Consider the following 22,668-nt stretch of genomic DNA (forward strand, 5'->3'; position numbering starts at 1 on the left):
TTGCTTTGATAGTAACATATTGCCCATAGACCTAGACCACATCTACCTCCTTGCTTTACAGCTTCCCTGCGTATGACGCCCTGACGCCTATAGTGGCCTTTCCTCCTCTTTTGTTGTCCACCTTCCATTTTTTATTTTTCTCCATTTTACATCTTGTGACAGCTCACTTGCAGCTGCACAACGCATAAGGCACTACTTTTATCTCCCTCATTACATGTGTTTGCCAGCTCCATATCTGCCCGTTTGCACAACTGCCCCGCCCCCCCCCCCCCCCCCAAATCTCTCCTTCTCACACACACACTCTGTGGGGCTGCGGTTTTGAGGCAGTTATGACACAATCCAGATTCTCTTGGTTGCCTATAGTAGGGAAATGTGTTTTGTACTGAGCTATTTCCCTCAGAGGTCCAGATTTTCCCTCCCTTGCAGCTTTGATCCACATGGCATTCAAGGCTTGTGTCAACAGTTTTGTGTTTCAGCTGTAGGGCCAAGTAGTGCCCCAAGGTGTCACTCATTGCTCTCTGTCATTATATGGCTGCTTAACCATATGCAGCGATGCCATTTGCCGTACCCTAAAACTCTCCTTTGAGAAGCAAATACCACAAGCTTGCGGATATACCCTTATGTACTGGCACATACACACCAAAAACACTTGCCTCACAACAGGTTTACGAAGTGTGACTTGAGCTCAGACAAAATTGAGTGGCACCTTTAATGAACTGTGATCACCTTGTTTTTAGGTGGTCTAGCACTACTACTGCGGTCTATGAGTTTTCAAAAGAGAGGGCAATAAAACAGTGTCAGTGTTATTAGTTTTAATAGCAGGAGAGGTGTCAGACATGACAGTTAAAGGCTTAAATGACAGGGAGGAGGACTGGGAGGTAGACTCAGCAATAAAGATCTTGCAGACCATCATGAATTGGAGACAGGATAAACTACCGTATTTTGCGGACAATAAGGCACACCGCATGAAAGACGCAATATCAATGAACGGCTCTATTTTCATACATAAAGCGCACCGGGTTATAAGGTGCATGATAAAACATATGAAGCGAAGCACAGCGAGTACTGGTATTACAAAAAGTGGCGGAGGTAAGCGTACTGTGTACTATTCTCTGATTGGTTTATCGTTGCCAGAGATAACAAATACCTGAAGTTAGTGTGACGTTGGAACAACGTTGTTTCCCGACATTTGATTATGATTGGATTATGACATGGATTTGAAAATTGGGTTTACGTTAAAAACCTAACGTTGGCTTGATGTAAGGTAACACGAATTAAATGTTGGATGATGGTTGCTTGTCAGCACTATATAATTAGTTATCTAACGTTGTCTGATGTTGCAACCCATATCCAAACAAGGACCAACCTTAATACAACGTCCCTGTGTCAGCTGGGAATGCTCCGACAATCCATCAAGCAGAGCGGCTTTGTCACTTACCACAGTCGAACTAAAACATTTTGACAGATTTTTGAGCACAGTTTACCACATAAAAGTGGTTCGAGGTCAGTAAGCACAACAAGAATTCATACACAAGGCGCACTCGGATTATAAGGTGCACTGCCGATTTTTGAGAAAATTTTAGGATTTTAAGTGCGCCTTATAGTGCGAAAAATACGGTAATAATATAAGCTAACATATCCAAATAACAGAAAATATTTATTAAAAAAGGTTTAAGTGAGGTGTGATTTTTCTGATCAAAATGCTACTGTTGTTCTTATTGGACAGCTTTGATGGTTCTACTTGAATCTTGAATATATTAATCTGTTAAGTGGTACAACGATGTGACTCTTTCTATCACAAGAAAAAAATGCTTGTCTAACCAATTCTAGATTTTTTTTTCTGATAACAGAGTCAAAAGTCATTTTTTGCGTTTGTTTTAAAAATTGGTTTTAATTGAAAACAGTAAATATGACAGAGTTTGCCTTACTGGTAGATGTCTTTTCGCAGCACTGTGCGGGTCAGGGGGTTATCAGCCTGAGGAGCCATGCTGAGGGAACCCATCTTTAATACCAGGGTGTCCTCTTGTTTCCCATGAGGACCTATTTGCAGCACACACAATAAAATATGTAGAATACAGAAACACAGTGTTTTAAAAACTTTCTATTATTTTTTTTCATTCTCTAAATTTTGCACTCTAACAAAGTCAGAAGTCCACCTCTGAACACTGCCTTAAAAGGACAGCTTTATTGCCATTAGTCATTACAGTACTAGCAGCAGACAAAACAAGGCTCAACACACTGAGGCTCATTCAATGACTTTATGCTGTGGAGGAGAGTATATAAATAACTGTGGTTAGTTAATCTCAGCCTTATTTATTTATTTTTTTGCTAATGTTGTTTGTGGGCTGCTCTGTCTCCATGTGACGCCTCTCCTATGTCCATGACAGGAACTTTCATGCAGGCACCAAAGACTCAGCCACAGCCTGTGACATAATACGAATGGTCCCCATATCTGCACAAGTGTACTTTCAAGAGACATGCAATTCTCTTACCTACTACTGTATGTTTGTCTTGTATTCCAGGACAGAAGATCCTGATCACACTGGTGTTGATGTAGATGAGAGGTAAACACCGAGATGTAAGCGTGTGGCTCCTCATTGGCTGGCCTGCTGACTTTCCATGCTCTTTGTAGCGTCTGGGTACCGTAGCCTGAAAAGACATCCAGTCAGTAGTAAAAACAAAACATTTAAAACATCCAAATAATTTCTGATGTTAAAGGAATAAAACCTTATTATAGGCAATAAAACAATGTGGAATCATTGTTTTCATTACATATGACTGTGTGCATAATTTACACTTTTTTTTTCTTTTTTTTTTACCTGAAGCACCCCTGCTACAGTGGCCATTAAGGGACAGGATAACACCACATCAAAGGGCTGGGCTGTCAGCAAGATTTCTCTTAGGTACTGAGGTGCACTGTCTGCTAGAGGATCAGTCGTCATCCGCTGACTGGCAGTGGTAGTACTACTGCGTGTTGGCCGCTCAGACCGTGTGGTGAGTTTATGACGGACATTTTTAGTGACAGCTTGAGTGTAGGTGATTGACAGGAAGCCATGCTGCTGGTGGGAGCCCTCCAGGACCTTGGCTGCTGTCTGGTCAGTGATGAGTACAAATCACACGGATAATAGGTTACATACCAAGAAATCCAGGTCAGAAACTTAGAACTGCATTATTTTGGTCTGATTTCTTGCAGGAGGTTAAGGCCTCTCTAAAAAATAACTAGATTATAACTTAGATTTTGCATAGATATAAAAAAGAGAAATATAGATACAGACAGTAAAAAATATTGTTAAAATATTAAAAATCTTAATCAACCTTTTTTATATTGAGAGAATAAAATATTTACTTTCAACAATGCTGCAAGTCAAATTTTTGTTTTGGAAAGCCTAGGTTAAATTTCAGTAAAACTGAAAAAAAAACAAACAAACAAACAAAAAGAAAAAACACCTGCAGCACACTATGCTCACTATTCTTGATACAAACAGCTAAGCTATTCTGTGCAGAACTTAGGATGGGTCATCAAAGCAAATATTTCATTTAAAGATTTGTAAATTTTCCCGAACCAATTGATGATTATAACTGTTATCTGAGGCAGAACTTTTTCTGATTGATAAGCAAAGCAAAGGATACAATCCACAAATTCCAAGTGTAGATTACAAAGAAAGATAGATGTAGCTAAAATCAACAACAACATCCAAGAACAGTGGGATTTTGAGCTGTTTGTTTACTCATTGGGACATTGTTAAAATGCATAAAACAATTCACCCTGCTGGGAGACATTTTACATTACATCCAAGTAATTTAGCGCATGTCAAAGCAACATTAAATAGTTCAAAATTCTAATAAAAACACTAGCTTTTCTAAGGAACAAACAGAAAATTTCTTTTCGGCCACTGTTGATGGATTTTAAGCAGAGTCTACTAAAAAGAGGAACTGGACTCTTACAGGAGGGAAAAAGCCAGAGAAGTGACTGAAAGAGTCTTGCTTGCTGACGGGTCGAACCAACACAGTGCGTCTGTTCAGCTTGTCAGTGCAAGAGAGGACCACTCCTCCACAGCTACCGGAACTCTGAACACCGTCCTCCATACTGGAGGTTAGGGGAGGGCAAGAAGAAGACAGAGAGAGTAGATGACCGAAAGGACAAGTGCCAAAGAGAGAAGGGAAAGAAAGACAGATGGGAAAGAAATAATGCAACTTTTAGGTGATTTGTGGAAATATAATTATAGAATTAACTGATTAAAACCAAAGGAAACTGCGTCAGCTTGAACCAGCTACAATGCTGAGGAATGGTCTTACATTATCCAGCATTAAGCAGAGTAAAAAATACAATGAACTCTTACACAATTTTAAAAATTATGTTTTAGAGGCACTTAACTCAATTGTTCATAAGAAAAATTCTGTGAAAATATGCTTAGTCCAATTGTCAACTGCATATTTTTATCTTTGTGTTAAGTGTTATTTTTAGAGTAAACACAAGAAACTTGTGCGACAAAAAAACAATATCAAATATGACACTACCATTTGCGTACGTTAAGTATCAGTATAAGACCATCACCCAAATGAGATTTCAACAACAAGAGAATCAAGGCCAATGTTGTAGACTTTTCCCACACATGCATATTGATAAACACACAAAAATACACATACAAACAGATGTCACCAGATTTAGTCGGCTTGATTATTTAGCTAATAGGAGGCACTGGAGAAACAGGTGAATGGAATTTAGTTTTGAGATCAAATTTTATTCTCCTTTTTAAGGTGTAGCTAATGCCCCACCAATTAATATCCATACTTATAGCCAAAATATGTTCTTGTGGCTTCCTTCATTTTCCTGTCTCTCCAGAATCAGCAGAGGAAAGGGACCTTGATTATGAGCAGCACGATGGCAGAGGCATAGTATAAAGTAGCCTTGGGCAGCTATGGCTGCTTTGGGACAGGCAGGAGCCTCACCCCAGCTGTCTCCTTGCACTGCAGAATGACTCCTTCATAGCCAGAGTGCCAGTCATGCCCTGGCCTGGAGAGACACACAAGGCCAAACTTAAAGTGGGCATCTGGGACTACTCATACTTTTGTGGCAGGGCCTGATAACATCTAATGGCAACAGTCTTTACACATTTACATTTAGATAAGTGAACCACAGACCGATGTTAACAAGGTGAATGAACTTTTATCGGTTTGAGCCATACAGTGTAAAATTATCATTCCTTTGAAATTTTAGATAGTGATTTGAGATAGTAAAAAATCTTATGTGTGTATTAACTTTGTGAAATTATTATTTCACAAAGTTGCATTTTACTATTACATCTCCATGAACCATAGGGCCCATCCATAAAAAGTAGAAATCACCTGCAAGTAAAAATCAAAAGAAGGTTAAGATGAAGAAAACATAAAAAATATTACTCTAAACATGTAAATGTTTAACACCTTCTGCACCATTTCTTTTAGACCACTGTCTTACTCTGCTTGTCTGCATCCCACTTAATTACCCTGACCAGAGCTCTGAAAGTTCAGTGAGAGAGGAGTGGGCCTACTGCATCTGCATGTATTTCAAGCATCACTATCTTGTGTGTGTATGTCAGTTTGTTCTTTGTGTGTCAAAGTCTGTCCATAATCTTTTTACTTGGTTCTTAGAGTGAGTAATACATATGGACCCCCCACAGCTCATCAGTCCTCTTTATTCTCTCTCAGCTCCCATGCAGTCACCCTTCACTTCCAGCCATTTGAAAAACAGCTGGAAGACATTGGCTTCAATTTGTGTGAGATGCGCCTTGGAGTGACTAAGGGCTAACTGTCACTGGCTGTCTTCTCTTGGAGGGTGAGGGGAATCGCTGCATTTCAGGAAGGTTCAAGCTGCCATTGTTAAGCCAGACCTGACTAGCACAAAGAAGAGAAGAGGCTGTTCTAGGTTCAGTAGTTCAGAAGATTTGAATGTCCAAAACAATAGGAACTAGGAACACCCAGTTACCCCATCACTCCCTTCATCTCTATCTCCCTCAATCTCTCCCTCCTGCTCCATTATATTATTTTGTATTCCTCAAAATTTGCTCTATGATTTCCTCTCTTACTTTTCATTGTCCTCCCAATTTTTGATACAAACAGGCACTTGTTTATATACTTACCGCACACCTACACCTTCCTTATCTAACTTTCCATTCACTTTCCATAACTGATAGCTAAGACCAGATGAAACATTTTCTCTGTCAAGTTTGATTAAACCTGACTCACCAAACACAGATAAGCCGGACTTGGCAATGGAATACCTAACAATTATCTGTTCTAACTTTAACTCCTGTGGGCCATCTTATATATGTGGATGATACAGATTAGTGTGGGCTAGGAGCCCAGAGGTCCTCCATTGTGTCCTAAACAGCCATGACTGTACCCTTGCTCAGATGAAGACATACTTGTCAGTGCCAGAACTCTTTTTGGGTTAAAAGTGTGTACAAAACACATTGTTAAACGTGCATTAAACTGAAATAACATAAAATGAGATAATTGACCCATTATCTACTTAGGAGGGCACAGAGGTCTAGTAAAGAGATTAGGCCTGGCTCTGTTTCACCAAAAATTGCCCACACACCTGTGAGAGTATCAGAGTAGTATGATATAATTACCCACAACACTGTGATGCCCAAAAACTGTCTAATCACAAACATTACCCAGGTTTGGAGTGGTACTCAAGACTGTATAAAAGTCATGTAGCCTGACAGAATATATATGAGCTAATTCTAGTGAAAAAATGGGCCTGTGAAAGGCTCACTAACCAATTGAAGCCAAGGTGATCTCCTGAGTCCCACCCTGTCTTGCACTGACATGCTTAGGACCCAGTTACAGCAATTTAAAAATCTAGCAAATCATATACAATTTCCATTATCAATTCAAAAGTGGCACAAGGCTTGGAAGGTAAATCTCCCTCACACTGCCTGGTTCAATCAGAGATGGAGGAACTTGTAGCAATATGTTTACTCAGGCCCAGCCCTAAAAACACTCTGGTTCGCTGAATGCAACATGGTGGAATGCTAGATTGCTGTTTCGTTATCTCCACAGACCAAGACAGGGAGAATTGCCTCCTGCTAAGTGGTCTCTTACCAACAGAACAAGACCTCAGGCACGTACACAGCGCACACTTGGAGCTGCTGACTCTATCGCAGATGTAAGTGATCAAGGAAAATAGAAAGAAATACAAGGGGAAAAAGGGATTTAGATATTGAAAATGAGGCCACACTCTAATTAATGGGAAGAATGTGTGTGTGGGGCAAGGAAAAAATATTAGAAATCTTTAGTCACAGCTTCAGTTTCACCATGCAGCACTATGTGCTTTCATAATTTTGACCCAGAGCTAAAATTACCCCATTTTGACTGGAGCTTGACATGTGGAGAGATTACCAAAAGGATGTAGCGGAACATCGCCCAGTGGTTTTCCTTCCCTAACAACGTGTTAATGTTTCTGTGAATCGATTCAGACACTGCTGTCTGAAAGAAAATGATTGACTGAACTCCTATGCTGTGTGAGTTGGGTCAGGCCGGAGTCTGCTTAATCCTTCTGTCTAGTTTTCTGTCCATCTGTTTGTTAATCTTTTGTCACCACTACAGCAGCTCTCTGGAAAGATGATGGTACTGAAGTGATAATCTGTAAATACCACTCTTGTGAGCAGAAGTGGGAACAGTGTTAGTGGGAGACTAAGAGATCACCAGCATATGGAGGTAGCACATTGATCTCAAGGGTGGAAGGATTGCCTTTGAATTGGAAGATTCCAGGTTTTACTGTCACTGAATCTGCTGGAACTATATCAATTAGACAGGAAATTATCAAGAAACCCATTCCTGCCAACCAGAATGCATTATGGGTATGTATTTACATGTACTAGAAATACTCTACCTGTATCTGTAGTGGTCGATGTTGAAGCTGCCAACTTTACATTTGATCTTTGTGTAAACATCCTGGACATCTACAGAGGCACTGAGGTCTTCTAGTTCACTGATGACACAGATCTCTGACAGACATGAAGAAAAGAAACTAATGTTACAATGTGAATTTCAGAATATGAGGCAAATAGACAGTGGAAAGACATTCATTTATTAGGCAGCTGAGTTGTGTATCAGTCTAATTTGCAAAACTGGCCACCCTTGTATATGGTGAACAAGCAGTAGAGCTGTAGTTGGACTTTGGGAGAGAACGTTTTCATTTCTGTGGGCAAGAATCTGGACTTGCCTTTGGCCATGATCCAAATACTGTGGTCAGTTCCTGCACAGTAGACTTACAGTATGTTTTTGAAGCTGGACTGGAATTAGGCTGTTTATGGATGCAGACTATATTTGTGCACGCACGCACACACACACACACACACACACACACACGTCTCTGTGTGTCTATGTGTACAAGCCTCTAGGCATCTAGTGTGGAGGCAAAGTGAGTAAGCTTCATAGAACTGATTACGTTCATATTGAACCAAGGCTGTGAGCTTAACTGTTGCTTCACCCTCATTGTTTCCACTGAAAAAGTCCCACAATCACCGACTGGCTTGGGAAAGCGACTTCATGCATGTGAAACTTTGGTTGTTGTTGTACTGTTGCCTTGTAGTGACTCTGAGAAACACAGTCGTTCCTAAAGGTTTATTAATACTGAAACACAAAACTGTCAACGTTGTTGTGGATACTATGTGGAAAGAACTCTATGAAGTTGGTAGAAACTCAGATACTCATATTCTCTGTATATAATATAGTATTGCTATTGTAATACAAGTCTTCTAACTCTCACCATGAAAGAGTAAATCAAATCCAATAAAAAAAAAAAAAGAAAAACTATAGTAGCATCAGGGCACTTTACTTATAGAGCAGGTCAACACCAAATTCTTTATAGTGCTATACAGTAGTATAACATTGGAAACTCTTTGCCCTTCATCTTGAATGGCTAACCTTGAAAGAAAAAATTTACCACTGATTTGTGCCTTCAGCAAAGCCTCTGGAGATACATGTTTGAATTTCTCCCCCTAATCTTCCAACATGCATTACGTTATACCCAAGAACTAATATGCCTGGAAAGGCTTTTTTCTTTTTTTGAAGAGACAAAAATCTCACTTCCTTTGCAGTTTAAAAACATACTACATCAGAAAAGATTGTCTGGAGTCATATCTGTGGCTTTCTTATCTTAAAGAATGTATTATTATGCATACAGACAATTCTTGTTTTCAGCAACATACTTAATTCAATGCATACAGAAAATCCAGTGATAAGTTCAGCGTGCAACTCAGATGGCACATATTAAAACCAAATCCAAAGTAATGCCTATTTAGGATATCTCTAAGTCAAACCATCTCTGTGAGGTCCTCCAAAACATTCCATTTCCACTATTAAAGACCTTAAGCTGCACGATCTGGTAGGCAGATGCTAAATATTACGGCCTCCAATTAAAGGTAAAACTAGCCTTTCATCACCACAGTAAATCTAAAAGGGACAAGAGGCAGCTCATTTGGGATTCATCGCCCATTTATTTATTTGTCTTTTCCCTCCATCCCTTCTTCTCTCCAGCTGCTTTTTCCTTTCAAATTGCTTGATTTTTGAGTGAGAACAGACACAGGGAATGCTCACTTCCTTCCCTTTTTCATATTGCACAGTTTGCATCAGTGTTCGGGCTGCTTTTGAAAGCTGCTTCTGTTGTTTTAAAAGCTAGATTTTAAAACAACATATTGCTATTGTTGCAGTATGCATGTAGAACAGCAGATTACTAACTAGTGTTTCTACATTTGAAGAATACTGTGTGTTCATGATATGCAATTGGCTGAACTAAAACACAAGGCAGGAATGGAGATGTATACCAAAAAAAAAAAAAACAAACAAAAAACCCCAACCATTATGTCAAGGTCAAATTACCTGTCTTTTTGGCAGTTGGGTCAGCAGCAAACAGTTTAACAGTGACCTTAGGCAACATCCACTGCATCCAAAGGCTGACCTTCCCGCTGGTTCCACCAATGCTGCTAATTTTCTGCTCCAACGTCACCGTGTCTGGAAATGGACTGTTGTCTGCAGCAGGCACAGAGTCACCCTTGAGAAGAAAAAGGTATTGTTCAGTCCAGGTTGGTAAGATGGTTACAAGACATGATTTAAACCCCAAGATTGTGGTTGCATTTAAATATTTATATCTATTAAAATTATTTACGATATCAACATAGAGCTCAAGTGCTGTAAGGAATTTTGAGCAGAACAAAAATAATATTTGAGAAAAAAGCTCACATTAAAATATGTCTTGTGCTTGTTTGTTTGTTTGTCTGCCTGGTTGTGCACATGTTCAACCATGTGTTCAGTGAATGTGCTCCTATGTTTGAAAGTGTTGTGCATGTAGCCATAACAAAAGCCACCACCAGCTATGGAGCCCTTTGGAGTGTAAATGACATCAGTGTCTGGTGAGCAGATCTTCACTTGGAATTGATCAATGTGGGTGGAAAGGAGCATCGTCTTGAGCTGCCATTGGTGTTAACCCCTATCTCAGCCAGGAGCAGCCCACAAGCAGCCACCAGGCTGTCACTCAAGTGTGCCAGGATGCTAAAAATCTTGCAGAATGCGAAAATAACGACAGGTGAAAAACAGACATCGGTGGTGAGGTCAGTGTGGGGGGCTGTTTGGGGGTGGTTGGAGATGCAAGCAGAAGAGAGGAATGTCTTTTGTAAGTTCTCACCTTATTAATAGAGATTTTAGCAAAGCACAGTCAATGAAAGAACCAAAGACATTTTATTTATCCAGAACCTTTTCTTGTTAATCTGTTTTCCAAGTATCTATCTCCCTGGTTGACTCAAGTCTCTATAGCAATTTGTTGCTCTGGCATTGCAGGATTTAACTTTTTCCACAGTTGCATGCAGTAATGACAGATTGTGTCATGGTTATCAAGTTCGGCTGTGGTTGGTAAGGAGGCTATCAACCATCTCAATTAGAAAGCACACAGCTGCTGGGGCAGATTACAGTCTTTTAAAGAGGATCCAGATGGGGAAATTTTCGCAAGTGACAATGGCCTCACACTATTTTGATTCAATATATCAATGCATCAGGGGATGGCTGACAGTAAAGCCTAATAACAACAAATGAAAATAATGTAAATAAATTAAGGATTCTTATTCAAGAAGAGATTGAATTTATACAGTGCCCAGTCAACAATAAGAAGCATGTGCTCAATACTTAAGTCCTTGAGAATAAGTAAAGAAAAAAGGTTTTTACCTAATCTGTTAAAAATATAAATATTTAAGATTGACAATTGATCAGACATAGGAAAAAAAGGACTGAAAGCACTGCACAGGATATTAGTGCATGATACAAAAGAAAACATACATCCTCATTCCACCTAAAAATGAACTAAATACTGCATATATGAGCAGAAATAACTTAAGGAGACCATGGCTGAATCACTTTACTACCACAGAACTTGTATTTATCCTAATTGAGTTTAGTGGCTATAGCAGCTTTATGCATTTCTATGGTAATTAACCACCAAGGTGTGTGCGCGCGTGTGTGTGTGTGTGCGCGTGTGCGTGTCTGTGGTGGTAATGACTGTGAATGGCAGTGAGTAATAAAAGAGAACTACCAATGTTCCGTCAGACTCTATGAAAGACTGAACACTGCCTTTTGGGTACTAATTGTTGTTGAATTGGAGTCAAAACAGTTCTGTCTGTATGTGTGCCGGTGTGTGTGGTTAGGACTATTTAGTTTACAGTTCTGGCCACTTGGTAGGATCAGACTCTATAATGTCATGTGTGGAAACAGGAGCTAGCCTCTGTTACAGATGGGGATTTGACCCCACTCTGTACTCTACCATGTTAATGCTGGAGCATTCTGTAATTACACCTACTTGCCTAAAACTGCTGCTGTCATTTTACACCCAGGCTGATACAAGTTGGTATTTAACACAAACAAAAGAAAGAGAAGCTTTTCCCTGATTAACATTATTGCATCTTTTCGAGTTTCACAATAGTTTCAAAGCAAATTTTAGACTCACAGACAATAAACAAAAACAGAAGGCTGTATTTAATTTTGAAAGTTGTACACTAAGTTGACCTGAGAATGATCATATTAAATTTAATGATGTGTACTGTCATTGTGTTCTCGTTGTAGCGTGGATAAGCTGAAAATATACTTTTCTTAAAAAAAAAGTTGAGATTGGTATACTTTTGTCAGAAACACCTCCCTCAGAAAAAAACAAAAACAAAAAACAAACAAACAAAAAAAAAAACAAAACATTGTATCTCCGTTGGGGGGTTAGGGTTGTTTCAAAACACTTTTTTGTTGTGGCCACTATATCTCCACTATATACTGGTTAGTTTGTTCAAGTGGAAGTTGGGCATGGAAAAGTATATTCAAATTTGAATGTATTTATGGATGTATATGTAGAGGAAGTATATATTGTATAATGTATAAAATTATGATGTAATATAGGTCTATTTTATTTTTGTAATGTCACCATGAGTTCTAAGCACATATCATTATCATTGATATTTTAATCATCATTGTATTTTCTTTCCTTCATTTGCAAGACAATTCAGTAACTTTCAGAATCCTTTGATACTGTTGCCCCTGATGGATGACAAGTTAGGTTTTTATCTAATCGATTTATAAGGTGCATCTCAATCAGCAGAGATAAATTCCACACTGGGGTCTGACACAGGTGACAGATTGCATGTTTAATTTAGGCGGTCAAAGTCAAAATACCTATTACCAATGGGAATTAACGTGAATTGTTATTAACAGAGCTAAGGACAAGACTATATTTTTTTGGGTGCAAAATGTAAGTTTAGTAGAATATATTGAGAAGTTGGGTTACCCAGTAAACGTTGCCAAAGCTTCATCCACTGTGAGGGAAGGCTCAAACGTGATGCTAGCTTGTAGCAACTTAGTCGCTTAGCACATAAATGAAATAAGTTCAGATGTTTTCAGTCACAGCAATTACATTAAGTTGTGATATAGGTGGAAAGTGTGATTGCAGGATGAGATGATGATTTTATGTTTGTTGATTGAATTGAATCAGCTTTGTTTTCTCTATGAGCTGTGAACTGTATGTTGTACTTTGGTCCCAGTGCTCTTTGCTGCTCAGACTCAAAGGCCAACAGAACTTAATGTGTGAGTGTCTTTTAGTTACCAGTCATGGCCACAGAGGCTGCTGTTTCCACAGCTCAGCTAAATATACAAAGTCAAGTTTTAAGATCGGTAATTGCTTCCAACAAGAACCCCCCTTCCTTGTATCAAGGTGAGGCCTTGAAGAACAGATGTGATGATGTGGTTTAGGTAGAGGTGGACTCTGCCATGTTCCTGAGCTGCCAGATTGGGGCCCCCAAAGACACACACATATTCTAAGAGGGAGCTATTTTCCCACACCTCCACAGGCCAAGTTGTAAAGTATACAATTTAATTCCTGGGCCTCTGTGCTATAAACGGGCCGAGGATCCGGGTTTATTTTCTCTGCAGAGTTTGTCTTTGCTCATCAGAAAGACCCAAACATTGGAAGACAACAGCAGGCTGGGAAGTGTCAGAGAAAGATGGAGGAAAGGGCAAATTATGAAAGAAGAATGAAAAGAGAATGCTTTAGGAATGGGTGAAAAGATGGAGAAAGAGGTTGAATAGTTTAAAGAAAGGTTTTCAAGGAAAGGATAGAATGAAGATGGACGTGATCAAGGGAGAATCAGAATGCATCTGCAGACAGAGATGTAGTACAACAAGGGAAGAAAGCAAAGTGGGAGGGATGGAATAGAGCATGGAAGGAAGAATAGGAAAGAAAATAACTGCAGAAATAAAAAACAAAACAAAACACAAGCCTAGTTCAGTTCAGGATCATTAAGGGAAAGACAAACGATAAGATGAAAAAAGAAGGGGTTGCAAAATATATAATAAATGCTTTCAAACAAATGCATAAAAAATGCAACACAATATTGGTTTGGTTTAAAAGCAGTGAGGGCGGAACAATTGAAAAGGACCTGTAAGAACGGATGGGTTTGAGGGGTGTGCATTAATGTATGTGAAGGAAAAGAAACTGAACAGGACAGGAGGGGTGGGGGGGAGCAAGGCAGTTGCTTACCACTACTGTCGAGACTTATCAAGCAGCTCCTACATTCTTGCTCAATCACCCAGCCTCCCAGAGGACTAAACACTTCTACCAGTGTTTGTACTTAGTTAAACAGTGACAAGTGGGCAGGGGTAACTGTGGCCTTTTCATATCTGCCCTACCCAGCATATCCTTTATTGCCATCCTGAACGGCTGCCACTTCTATGAGTCCACAACTGATGCAAGAACACACAAGTTGATAACACTCAAACAATTGCAAACACAGATGCACACTGTTATATTAAACACTTCTTTTATGAGGATGTACTCATGCTCATCACACACACGCTTTTTTCATACAAAGGCAGAGTGATGGGTGGGCTGTGGTCATACTGCTTTACACCCTGGAATAGTTAGCAACATAAAAACTGATCAACACCATTGTTATTTCACAGGGACATTACACAAAGTCCTGATAGGTCCGAGGCCATAATACTCCAGCTTGTCCCTGTCACTCCTACCATATGAACAGAAAAACACCCTTTCCATATTACCTAAGCCAGGGATAAGCACTACTAACCAAAGACACAAGGAAAAAAAAAAAACACTCAACATTTGTTGCTGCACTCTTGAAACTTTGACTCCAGTTTTTCCATTGGCTTTAACATGCCTTCATGTAGTGCTATATTTCATACTCAGCCCTCTGGGTTTCATATTTAATCTGAGCAAAAAAATTTAAATACAGGTTATTGTTTTGCCCAAATTAAGAACAGGTTTATACTCAATCAAGACACAGCTAAAATTAATCAAATAGAGCTCACAGCCTATCTTGAGTATCTGTTCTGTGTATGAAAAAAAAAAAAAAAAAAGACAAGCAACACAAGCACTGATTAGATTTTTCCAGCTTTTGAAAATCATTCCCAAACAAAACATATTTTTTTGAAAATTGCGTGTGTTAGCACTGACTTGACTACTCATAACAGTAAAAATTACCAAATCAAAAATCAGCAGCCATTATGTGTATAAAAAAGGCTTAAATAGCATGTGTAACTGCATGACTCTGCACTCAAAGCTAGGTGTTGGCAGGATATAGCCATTAGGCCTCTGATAAATCAAGTACTACAACAAGAAAAGAACATTAGCAGAAAAATAGAGCCCATAAAAGTGGGTGATACTACAATGTGTAATTAAGGGAGGGGTACACAAAGAGAAAGAAAGGATGACTGAAAGATTGATATAAGTTTTGTTTTGTCCCCCATTCAGAAGACAGGTCAATATGAAAAAAATTGACTTACATGTGGACATGATTTTCATAAAAAAAAAAAAAAAAAGAAGACTAAAAAAAAAAAAAAAAAAAAAAAAAACAGCAAAAGGAAACACAAAGCAGTTTGGGGAAAACAAACCTCTGTAGGGGAGCCAAAATCTGCAGAGGGGCTGCAGGTACTGGTGTCTGGTGGGGCAGTGCCAGCACTGCTGCGCACTGGGGAGGATGGTATTGCACCAGCAGGGGGTTCTGGGATGCTGGAGGTCTGACGCAATATGCCATGCCTCTGGAGTCGAGCCCACATAGAGGTCCAGCTGAGAAGCAGCTCATACAACAGCTGAACCTGGAGTGTGACATAGGCAGATAAGATATGAAGAAACATATTGAAGGAATTATGTTCTTCACTTCCATCAATTTTAAATGTCATATAATTTGAATGTAAATTAAAAAAAAAAAAAACTATAATGTAGAATCCTATTTAAATCAAAGTACTATTTTTAACTAAACAAACGTTGAGACAAATTTTACTGCAAAAACTGGTAATTGCACCACAGCTGAATATGAATTAAATACATGTATAAAGTCCACTGTAGCATTTCAGAGGCTTAGAAGATAAACTGAACACATCACTAAGTCTTAATAGTTCAAACCAAATTCAAATGTTTGCCAAGGTCTGACTAAAACAGCTGCACTTGGGAGTTCTCATGTAGTTCTGACTTCTAAGACCATTAGCATGATTTTGCTTGGCAGCTTTGTAGTTATGTGACACTAAATCTAGTTAAAGTTGACCACTATCCATTCCCATTTCTTTCACTCTCAAGCTTAACACGATTTTAGACTTTGTACATGTCATTCAGAAAGGCCTCACTTCACAAATGTAATGCAAAACCTGAGTTCATGTTTCCATTCGATGGGTGATTATTGGAAAGGCGCAGCATGCTCACACACGTGCTTCACTGTATGAATTTGTTATCCATAACAACAAAATTCCCAAAGAAACACCCACAGAGGAAAGTTGAGTTGTGTCATCAATTTCCCCAGAAAAACTCACCACAGTTAGGAAAAAGTGAAGGCTCAGTGTCAAGTGTTCTCAACTATTTATCATTTATTCACATGAAAAGAGGCCTCAGCTTTAAACAACAACAAAGCCAAAAACAAGAGTGGAAAACATGAGGGTAAGGAAGGGGAATGTGATGTGATGCTTTCGTTTATTCATGCCTTCACTCAAGGTTCTTTAAAGTAGAGAGACAGAGAAAGAAATGGAGAAATGCACTCTTTCACAGTGAGCTAATTTTTGGATTTCAAATGTTTCGCCTCTTCAGCCAAGTAACCCACAACCCCCCTAAACTACTGAAGGTCCCTCAAAAGTAAAGGTACAGAGACACATGAGCATACACAGAAAAATAGCTTTCTCTAGTCCAAACACATTTTTATTCGGTATTGCTCGCTCACACACATGCACGCCTGTTAGCACAGACATTATAGGGAGGCCTTCCATAAATAAGCATAAATCAAATGAAAAGCAGCACAATACATTACAGCTGGGCCATTTCAAACATGTCCAGGAAGAACTGCTAACGCCGATCCAGCAGCCATCCAGGGACAAAGCCAACAGCTGTCTGCCATACCCAAATGAACTTCATTGCCGGCAGGGGAGACATGCCTCCACTCTTCCTTCTGAGAGTCTGGGGCGTGGAAGTCCAACCAAGCACAACAAGGCCTACTGCACTCAGCAGCAGATGTGGAGAAAGAGAGCAAACAATGGCAAGTAGAGAAAACGGGGAAAGATGCATGACGGGGCCACTACATGATCTGGTTTAGTTTTGTTCCTAGTCATTTGATACAGGTAGGAGACACAGGGAGTGAGCAGGGATGACAAACCCAGAAATGATTTGAACTGAAGCTGCTGCACTTTAAGACTCTAGAAGGTGGCACTGTGATTTATTTATTTATTTTTGCAAATCCCTTATTACATAATTTTAAATGATTCACAGTATTACTTTTTTTTTTCATTTTCTAACATTCTCCCTGCCATCACTCTCCTACATCTACTTCCTACACATAAAGTCCCTGTTTAGTGAAAAATGGTTAGTTGGGTCACATTCCACCAAACGCAGACAGAGACAAACTTCCACTAACCTGGGAGAAGCCTTAGTGACAAGGGCCTGATTGCCCTGATTGGACAAGACATGTTTAGTCTAAAATTTGTCCTCAAAAGTCGCTTATGGCATAACCTCGCACACAAGCACACAGGCTTACATAGGCTCACAATACAGATGCCATAATTCATGATTTGGGAAGTGAGTAGAACATTTGGTGGGCTGGGTTCTCCAAAGACCTGTCATCTGCAGATCAGGAGGCCTACTAGGCTGCAGTAGTACAAACTGGAGACTGAACAGAGGCTTCCACAGTTATTCATAAATACACACAGATGAAAGACAGGAGATCATGCAGATTGTGAGTGTTCGTGTGACTTTGTCTAAGCACAGTTTACATTAGTGACATATTGTTGAGCAAGTGTGGTAACACTGTATGTTCATGTGTCCGGACGTGTGTGTGTGCAGTGAAATACGGCTATGTGTAAAAGATTAAAAGAAACTGTTGCTGTGTTGTGTGTCTGCTATTTTCAAGGTGGTCATAAACTGAAGCTACTAGCCCACCCTTCTGACATCCTACCTATACCACATGAATTATTAACACAAACACATGAACTGAAATTGGCAGCACATTATGTGTGAAACAAGAACACATACGTAAGCTTAGATGTGATCACCATGAAAGATATCTAAGGAAAGGAAATAGGAGAGGAGGCTGGCCAAGAGTTAAAACAACTACTGGCAAACATGCAATATCTGCATGTGTGTGTCCCACTCTGTTTCTGGATGTGACAGTTCACCTTGTAGGAAAGAGAGGGGAACACATATTACAAAGCACCAAAGTCAAAGGCTCCCATGTGGTTTACATGGGTGTCTGCATTCATTGGTTCCTTTTTTTGCTTACGCTCTTTTCTCCAGCTTGTATCTTATTTCTTTTCCTCATCCTTTCACAGTTACCTCATTTCCTCTCTTTGCTAAACTTGTATCCTTGTATTTTCTGAGACTACATAAACCATTCATAAAGAAGCTTGATGTTCACATTAGCTGTCACTTTTACAGAGTGTTTCCTGTGATTTTTCATTTTGCAAACATTGAAAAACAAAAAGCAATCACTGTTGCTGGCTGTAAAATGTCACTCAAATTAAGCTCAAGTATTTCACCTCAGTTTCACTGTCACTATCCAACATTATTTCATTTATTTGATTAAAATGTATTAATGTCTCCTAATTAGCATGGCAATAATTTACCAAGCCCCTCCTGTTTCTTTCACCACTAACAGATTAAGGTCTTCCATTTGTTGCTGGTATCAGTTCCATTCAATATCACCATAGCCCATTACTGCGGTTGAAGACATCTAACTGTGTGACCACTCAAAAGGTCGTCCCAATTAAGTGTTTACAGAGGAACCTAATTTGATAGTTAATTCCACTGACAAAAAACAAAACATGTGTAATGGTACATGTAGATGTGATTACAGCCCTGAAACAGCACAATGTTAAACAACACAGAGACCAAACCAGGAGACAAACATGTTCGTTTCCAATCTGTCCATATTCATCATGCTCTCGCCAAAACATAACAACAGACTGTAAAACAATGACAATGAATCCACACTTTCCTACAATCAGACCTCAAAATGTTTGACCAAAACAAACAAGGCAACACTCTCTTGTTTACACGTTCATTTTCATAAAAATTATACGAAGTCAGAAGATGAGGCAGTTTATTTATTGGCGTCAATCTATATCAGAAAAGCATGCAAAGGCAGGATCTTTCTGCCAGGGTTGTGTGTTCAGATTTCAGGATATTTACAAGGGCATGATTTGTATAAATATACACATAATTCTAATGACTTAGAAGATATTCAGGACTGTATGACTGACCTGAGGATTGGAGCACTTGACGACGACAGATTGCAAATCAACATGGAGGCAGACTATGAACGAGTGCCTTCCTTCAGAACAGCTCTGTGGTTTATGGGAGGTGACGGCCAATGTGGAGGTACAGCCCATAGGTTCCAGTAGACTCAGGCTACACTGCTGTCCCAGCAGTGTGTACACACTGAACTGGCTCAAGTTTATGGTCCATGGGAAGGCATCACCTGATGGTAGACATGTGAGACAGAAAAAAAAATACATAAAATGCAGAAAGAAATGAAACAGTGGGAGAGAAAACATGAGAAATATTGGCAGACATTAAGAGGAGCAGGGAAGATGAGCGCAAAGAGCACAGGCCAAGTAGTTCTGAAACTGAGAGAGAGAGATATGAAAATTAACAAGATTTTGAAGAAAAGGACAAAAAATGCTATGGATTGTCAGCATTGTTCTTTGTCAAAATCTTTATGTCCTCTCAAAGGAAAGAAATACATTGTAAAGTTAAGGTGCATTGCAACATTGTGGGATTGAGACAAGATGCCACCCTTGAGCACTTAATGTACTAAACTAAGCTGCCAACCCTTACAGACCCTTACTAGCCTTACAAAGCAGGAGAATTTGTTCACGAGCAAAGGGCCATGAAGAGCACATTTCCCACGCACTTTGGGTAAGATGCTTTGATCCAGAGCATTGAAAATGAGAGATGAAGAGCTTTTCAAAGTGTAGGAATGAATTGCTAAAAGCATGGGTTGTTAATTTTAATGGCAACATTGACAAGACTGCTGATGTCACTGTTTTTGCTGTAGTTTTTCTTTCGACTCTGTTTTTGAAATCTGTATGCCCAATGCTGATGTCATTGAAGAGCTCAGAGAAAAAAAGAAGCCCATTTTTTCTTCTTCTAGAGAGAAAACACTGCTCAACCATCTGAGTGTTGCTTATGTTAACTCTATCAGGTGTGCAAACCACATGTGCACAATCTATTTCTCAAAGTCGTTCTACTTAAGTTTGTTTGTCTTTTGTCATGGTAAATGAGCAGCAGAGGGTCAAAGGCTTTTCAGTGTTGAAAAGGCCATAATGATGATGAATTCACATTATATAGCCTATTACTATTATGAAGCCATTAATTTCTATTATTAATATAAGCAAATGAATTTGTAATAATACCTAAGTAGATTTTCCCCAGTAAATTGACATTTACTTTCCAGAACTCCCATTTTAATCTATGAACCTATCACTATCATTGTTTCCTAAAGTCAAATCAGTCTTTTTGACATAAGGGGATTTTGGTTGCGTATGTGATTTAAGTGGTTTTAAGTTGGGATTTCAGTAAACACAGTATGAAAACAGACCTTCCTCCAAGATGGGCTTAGAGACCACAAAGGGAAGCTCCTGGAGTGGTTCCATGTACTTATGCCCAGCACTGAGGACATTGATTTGTGGTAGACAGACCACCAGAGTCCCTGGCATGGAGGGCTGGTTGTGGTACCAGCTACGGACAGTGCCGGGAATGTCACCGCAGATGATGGTGCTTGGGGAGGGGAGACTGTCATTAGGCAGGAATACACAGCATGACTGCAGCTCCAACTAGAGAGGGAAGAGAAAAGTAAAGGACATGTAAAGTCATGTTAATCAAGTCAGTGTAACTTGATCATTGCGCAGCCACCTGCCTCGGCCTCAAAATATCATTTTCAGTGAGCTAAGGGGCTCAAGGGGCACAGCTCCTTAGAAGATTTGGACTACAATGGAAAAGAGAAAGTGTGTGCACAACAGCGGGTGTTGCTGGAAGACCAAACATGCGTAACAAACTTTTCCTTTCAATAACCCTAACCCTTTCAAACTTAATTAAGTGAAAAATTATTATTAGCATATTACTGTAAATGTGCTAATATTATGTTTATTAGTTTGCTTAGGTATTTGTCTTCAAAAGCATTTAAATTGAATTTGAGACTTTGAAAGCCCATTCAAAAGCAATGTGAAATTCCCCATCTGGGTAACGCATTTTACTGCTTAAGAGACTTTTGATATTTGAATCATTAACTTAATCTTTTTTTTTTTTTTTTTTTTTAATAATAGGATTAAGACTTATTCCAGTTCAGTTGTAGCACTCATATATCTATACAAAAATGTATAAGCCAGCCAAGTCAGAAAACAGAAAGTGAGCTATGTTAAACTTGTTGGAGGGTTCTTGTTTTGTTGTTTGCTTTGACTTTTCCGTTACAGTGGTGTTCGGCTCATTTAAAAGACAAAGACATGTTAGCAGAAAGGAGGGCAGACAAGCAGGTGCTACCAAATTCTTTGTGTGCGTGTCTGTGTGTGTGTGTGTGCGTGTCTGTGTGTGTGTGTGTGTGTGTGTGTGTGTGTGTGTGTGTGTGTGTGTGTGTGTGTGTGTGTGTGCATGCATATGTTGGGCGTGTGAGGTGTGTGTCAGTGTCAGTCAGACACATGAAGCAGAACTGTCTTAATCACAATGGGTAACTACAACAATATTCCAGTAGACAAGCTCATCGGTTCAGTAAGCATACTGTCATACATGTTCAACACACACACAAAATTTGTAAATACACTTTAACATCTGCTAATGTTGGATGCACAGTTGTTGGAACACCTCTGATAGGCCAGTATTCGGAGTCCAGATTTCCTAACTTTCATGAGAGTCGAGAGAGGGTGAAAACAACAGTGAAAAAGAGAAATGGAGATGGAGAGAAGAATAAAAAAAAAGAGAGGCACAGCTATGGTTACACATTCATCTCACGCTGCTTCCCATTTTGATTACACTTCAAAGAGGGTTTGAAATCTGAACACTTTTGCACACTGACACATAAGGCTTTGGCCTTTTTAAGAGCTGGCATGCAGGAAGAAAATCCACTGACACTGCCTGAGCTGCTGCAGATCTTAGTAGGGTTAAGCTGTAAAGCAGGCAGAGACACGGAAACCGCCTGTTTTAACACTGTAACTCTGGTCTCCACCTTTAGCTCAGTGCCTGAGGCTAATGCTATTCTGCTGCACGTCTTGGTTTGTGCATAGACATTATTTCATGCTATTATACACTACTTGTTCTTCTGCCTGGGCTATTAATTTATGATTACCAAAGTATTTCTTCATAATAATGCTGGCTGAATAGTAGGGTTAGGCTAGTAGTGTATTAGTATGTAGAACATAAGGATAGAGTGGGGAAAACCCAGGGGCTATGTACATTTTAAATTTAGGACTTTCTCTTTCTCCTATTGTGTCTTATTTTTCAAGAATGTAATTAAAAAATAAAATTTTTTAGCAAGTTTTAAGAACCTAGCAAGACCCCTTTATAGTGCTTGGGTTTGGGTTATGGTATGACAATTTGATGAACTGATTTACACTTAAATCACTTAAACACTAATTACATGTCAAATGAGACTAAAATTCAGTTGTAGATATATCTGT

The 22,668-nt window shown here is 39.3% G+C and overlaps 1 protein-coding gene across 5 annotated transcripts in view; it reads right to left on the reverse strand.

Moving 5' to 3' along the window:
• Positions 1-22,668, reverse strand: part of vps13b (vacuolar protein sorting 13 homolog B) — a 283,913-nt gene that overhangs the window by 119,890 nt on the left and 141,355 nt on the right. For 4 of the 5 annotated variants that reach the window (XR_003840835.1, XM_029503627.1, XM_029503624.1 and 1 more), the window contains 9 exons: positions 20,601-20,835; positions 19,261-19,478; positions 15,421-15,624; positions 9,871-10,042; positions 7,880-7,994; positions 3,946-4,087; positions 2,820-3,092; positions 2,493-2,649; positions 1,929-2,040 (listed from right to left, as the gene is read on the reverse strand). Coding sequence is in view for 4 of the 5 variants with exons in the window: in XM_029503627.1 (XP_029359487.1) it covers positions 1,929-2,040; positions 2,493-2,649; positions 2,820-3,092; positions 3,946-4,087; positions 7,880-7,994; positions 9,871-10,042; positions 15,421-15,624; positions 19,261-19,478; positions 20,601-20,835 (1,628 nt within the window). In the remaining variant the exon portion in view is untranslated. Of the gene's footprint in view, positions 1-1,928; positions 2,041-2,492; positions 2,650-2,819; positions 3,093-3,945; positions 4,088-4,950; positions 5,015-7,879; positions 7,995-9,870; positions 10,043-15,420; positions 15,625-19,260; positions 19,479-20,600; positions 20,836-22,668 lie in introns of all 5 variants that reach the window. The other variant, XM_029503626.1, reaches the window with a different exon arrangement.

Source organism: Echeneis naucrates, chromosome 6, assembly GCF_900963305.1.
Source record: "Echeneis naucrates chromosome 6, fEcheNa1.1, whole genome shotgun sequence".
NCBI lineage: Eukaryota > Metazoa > Chordata > Actinopteri > Carangiformes > Echeneidae > Echeneis > Echeneis naucrates.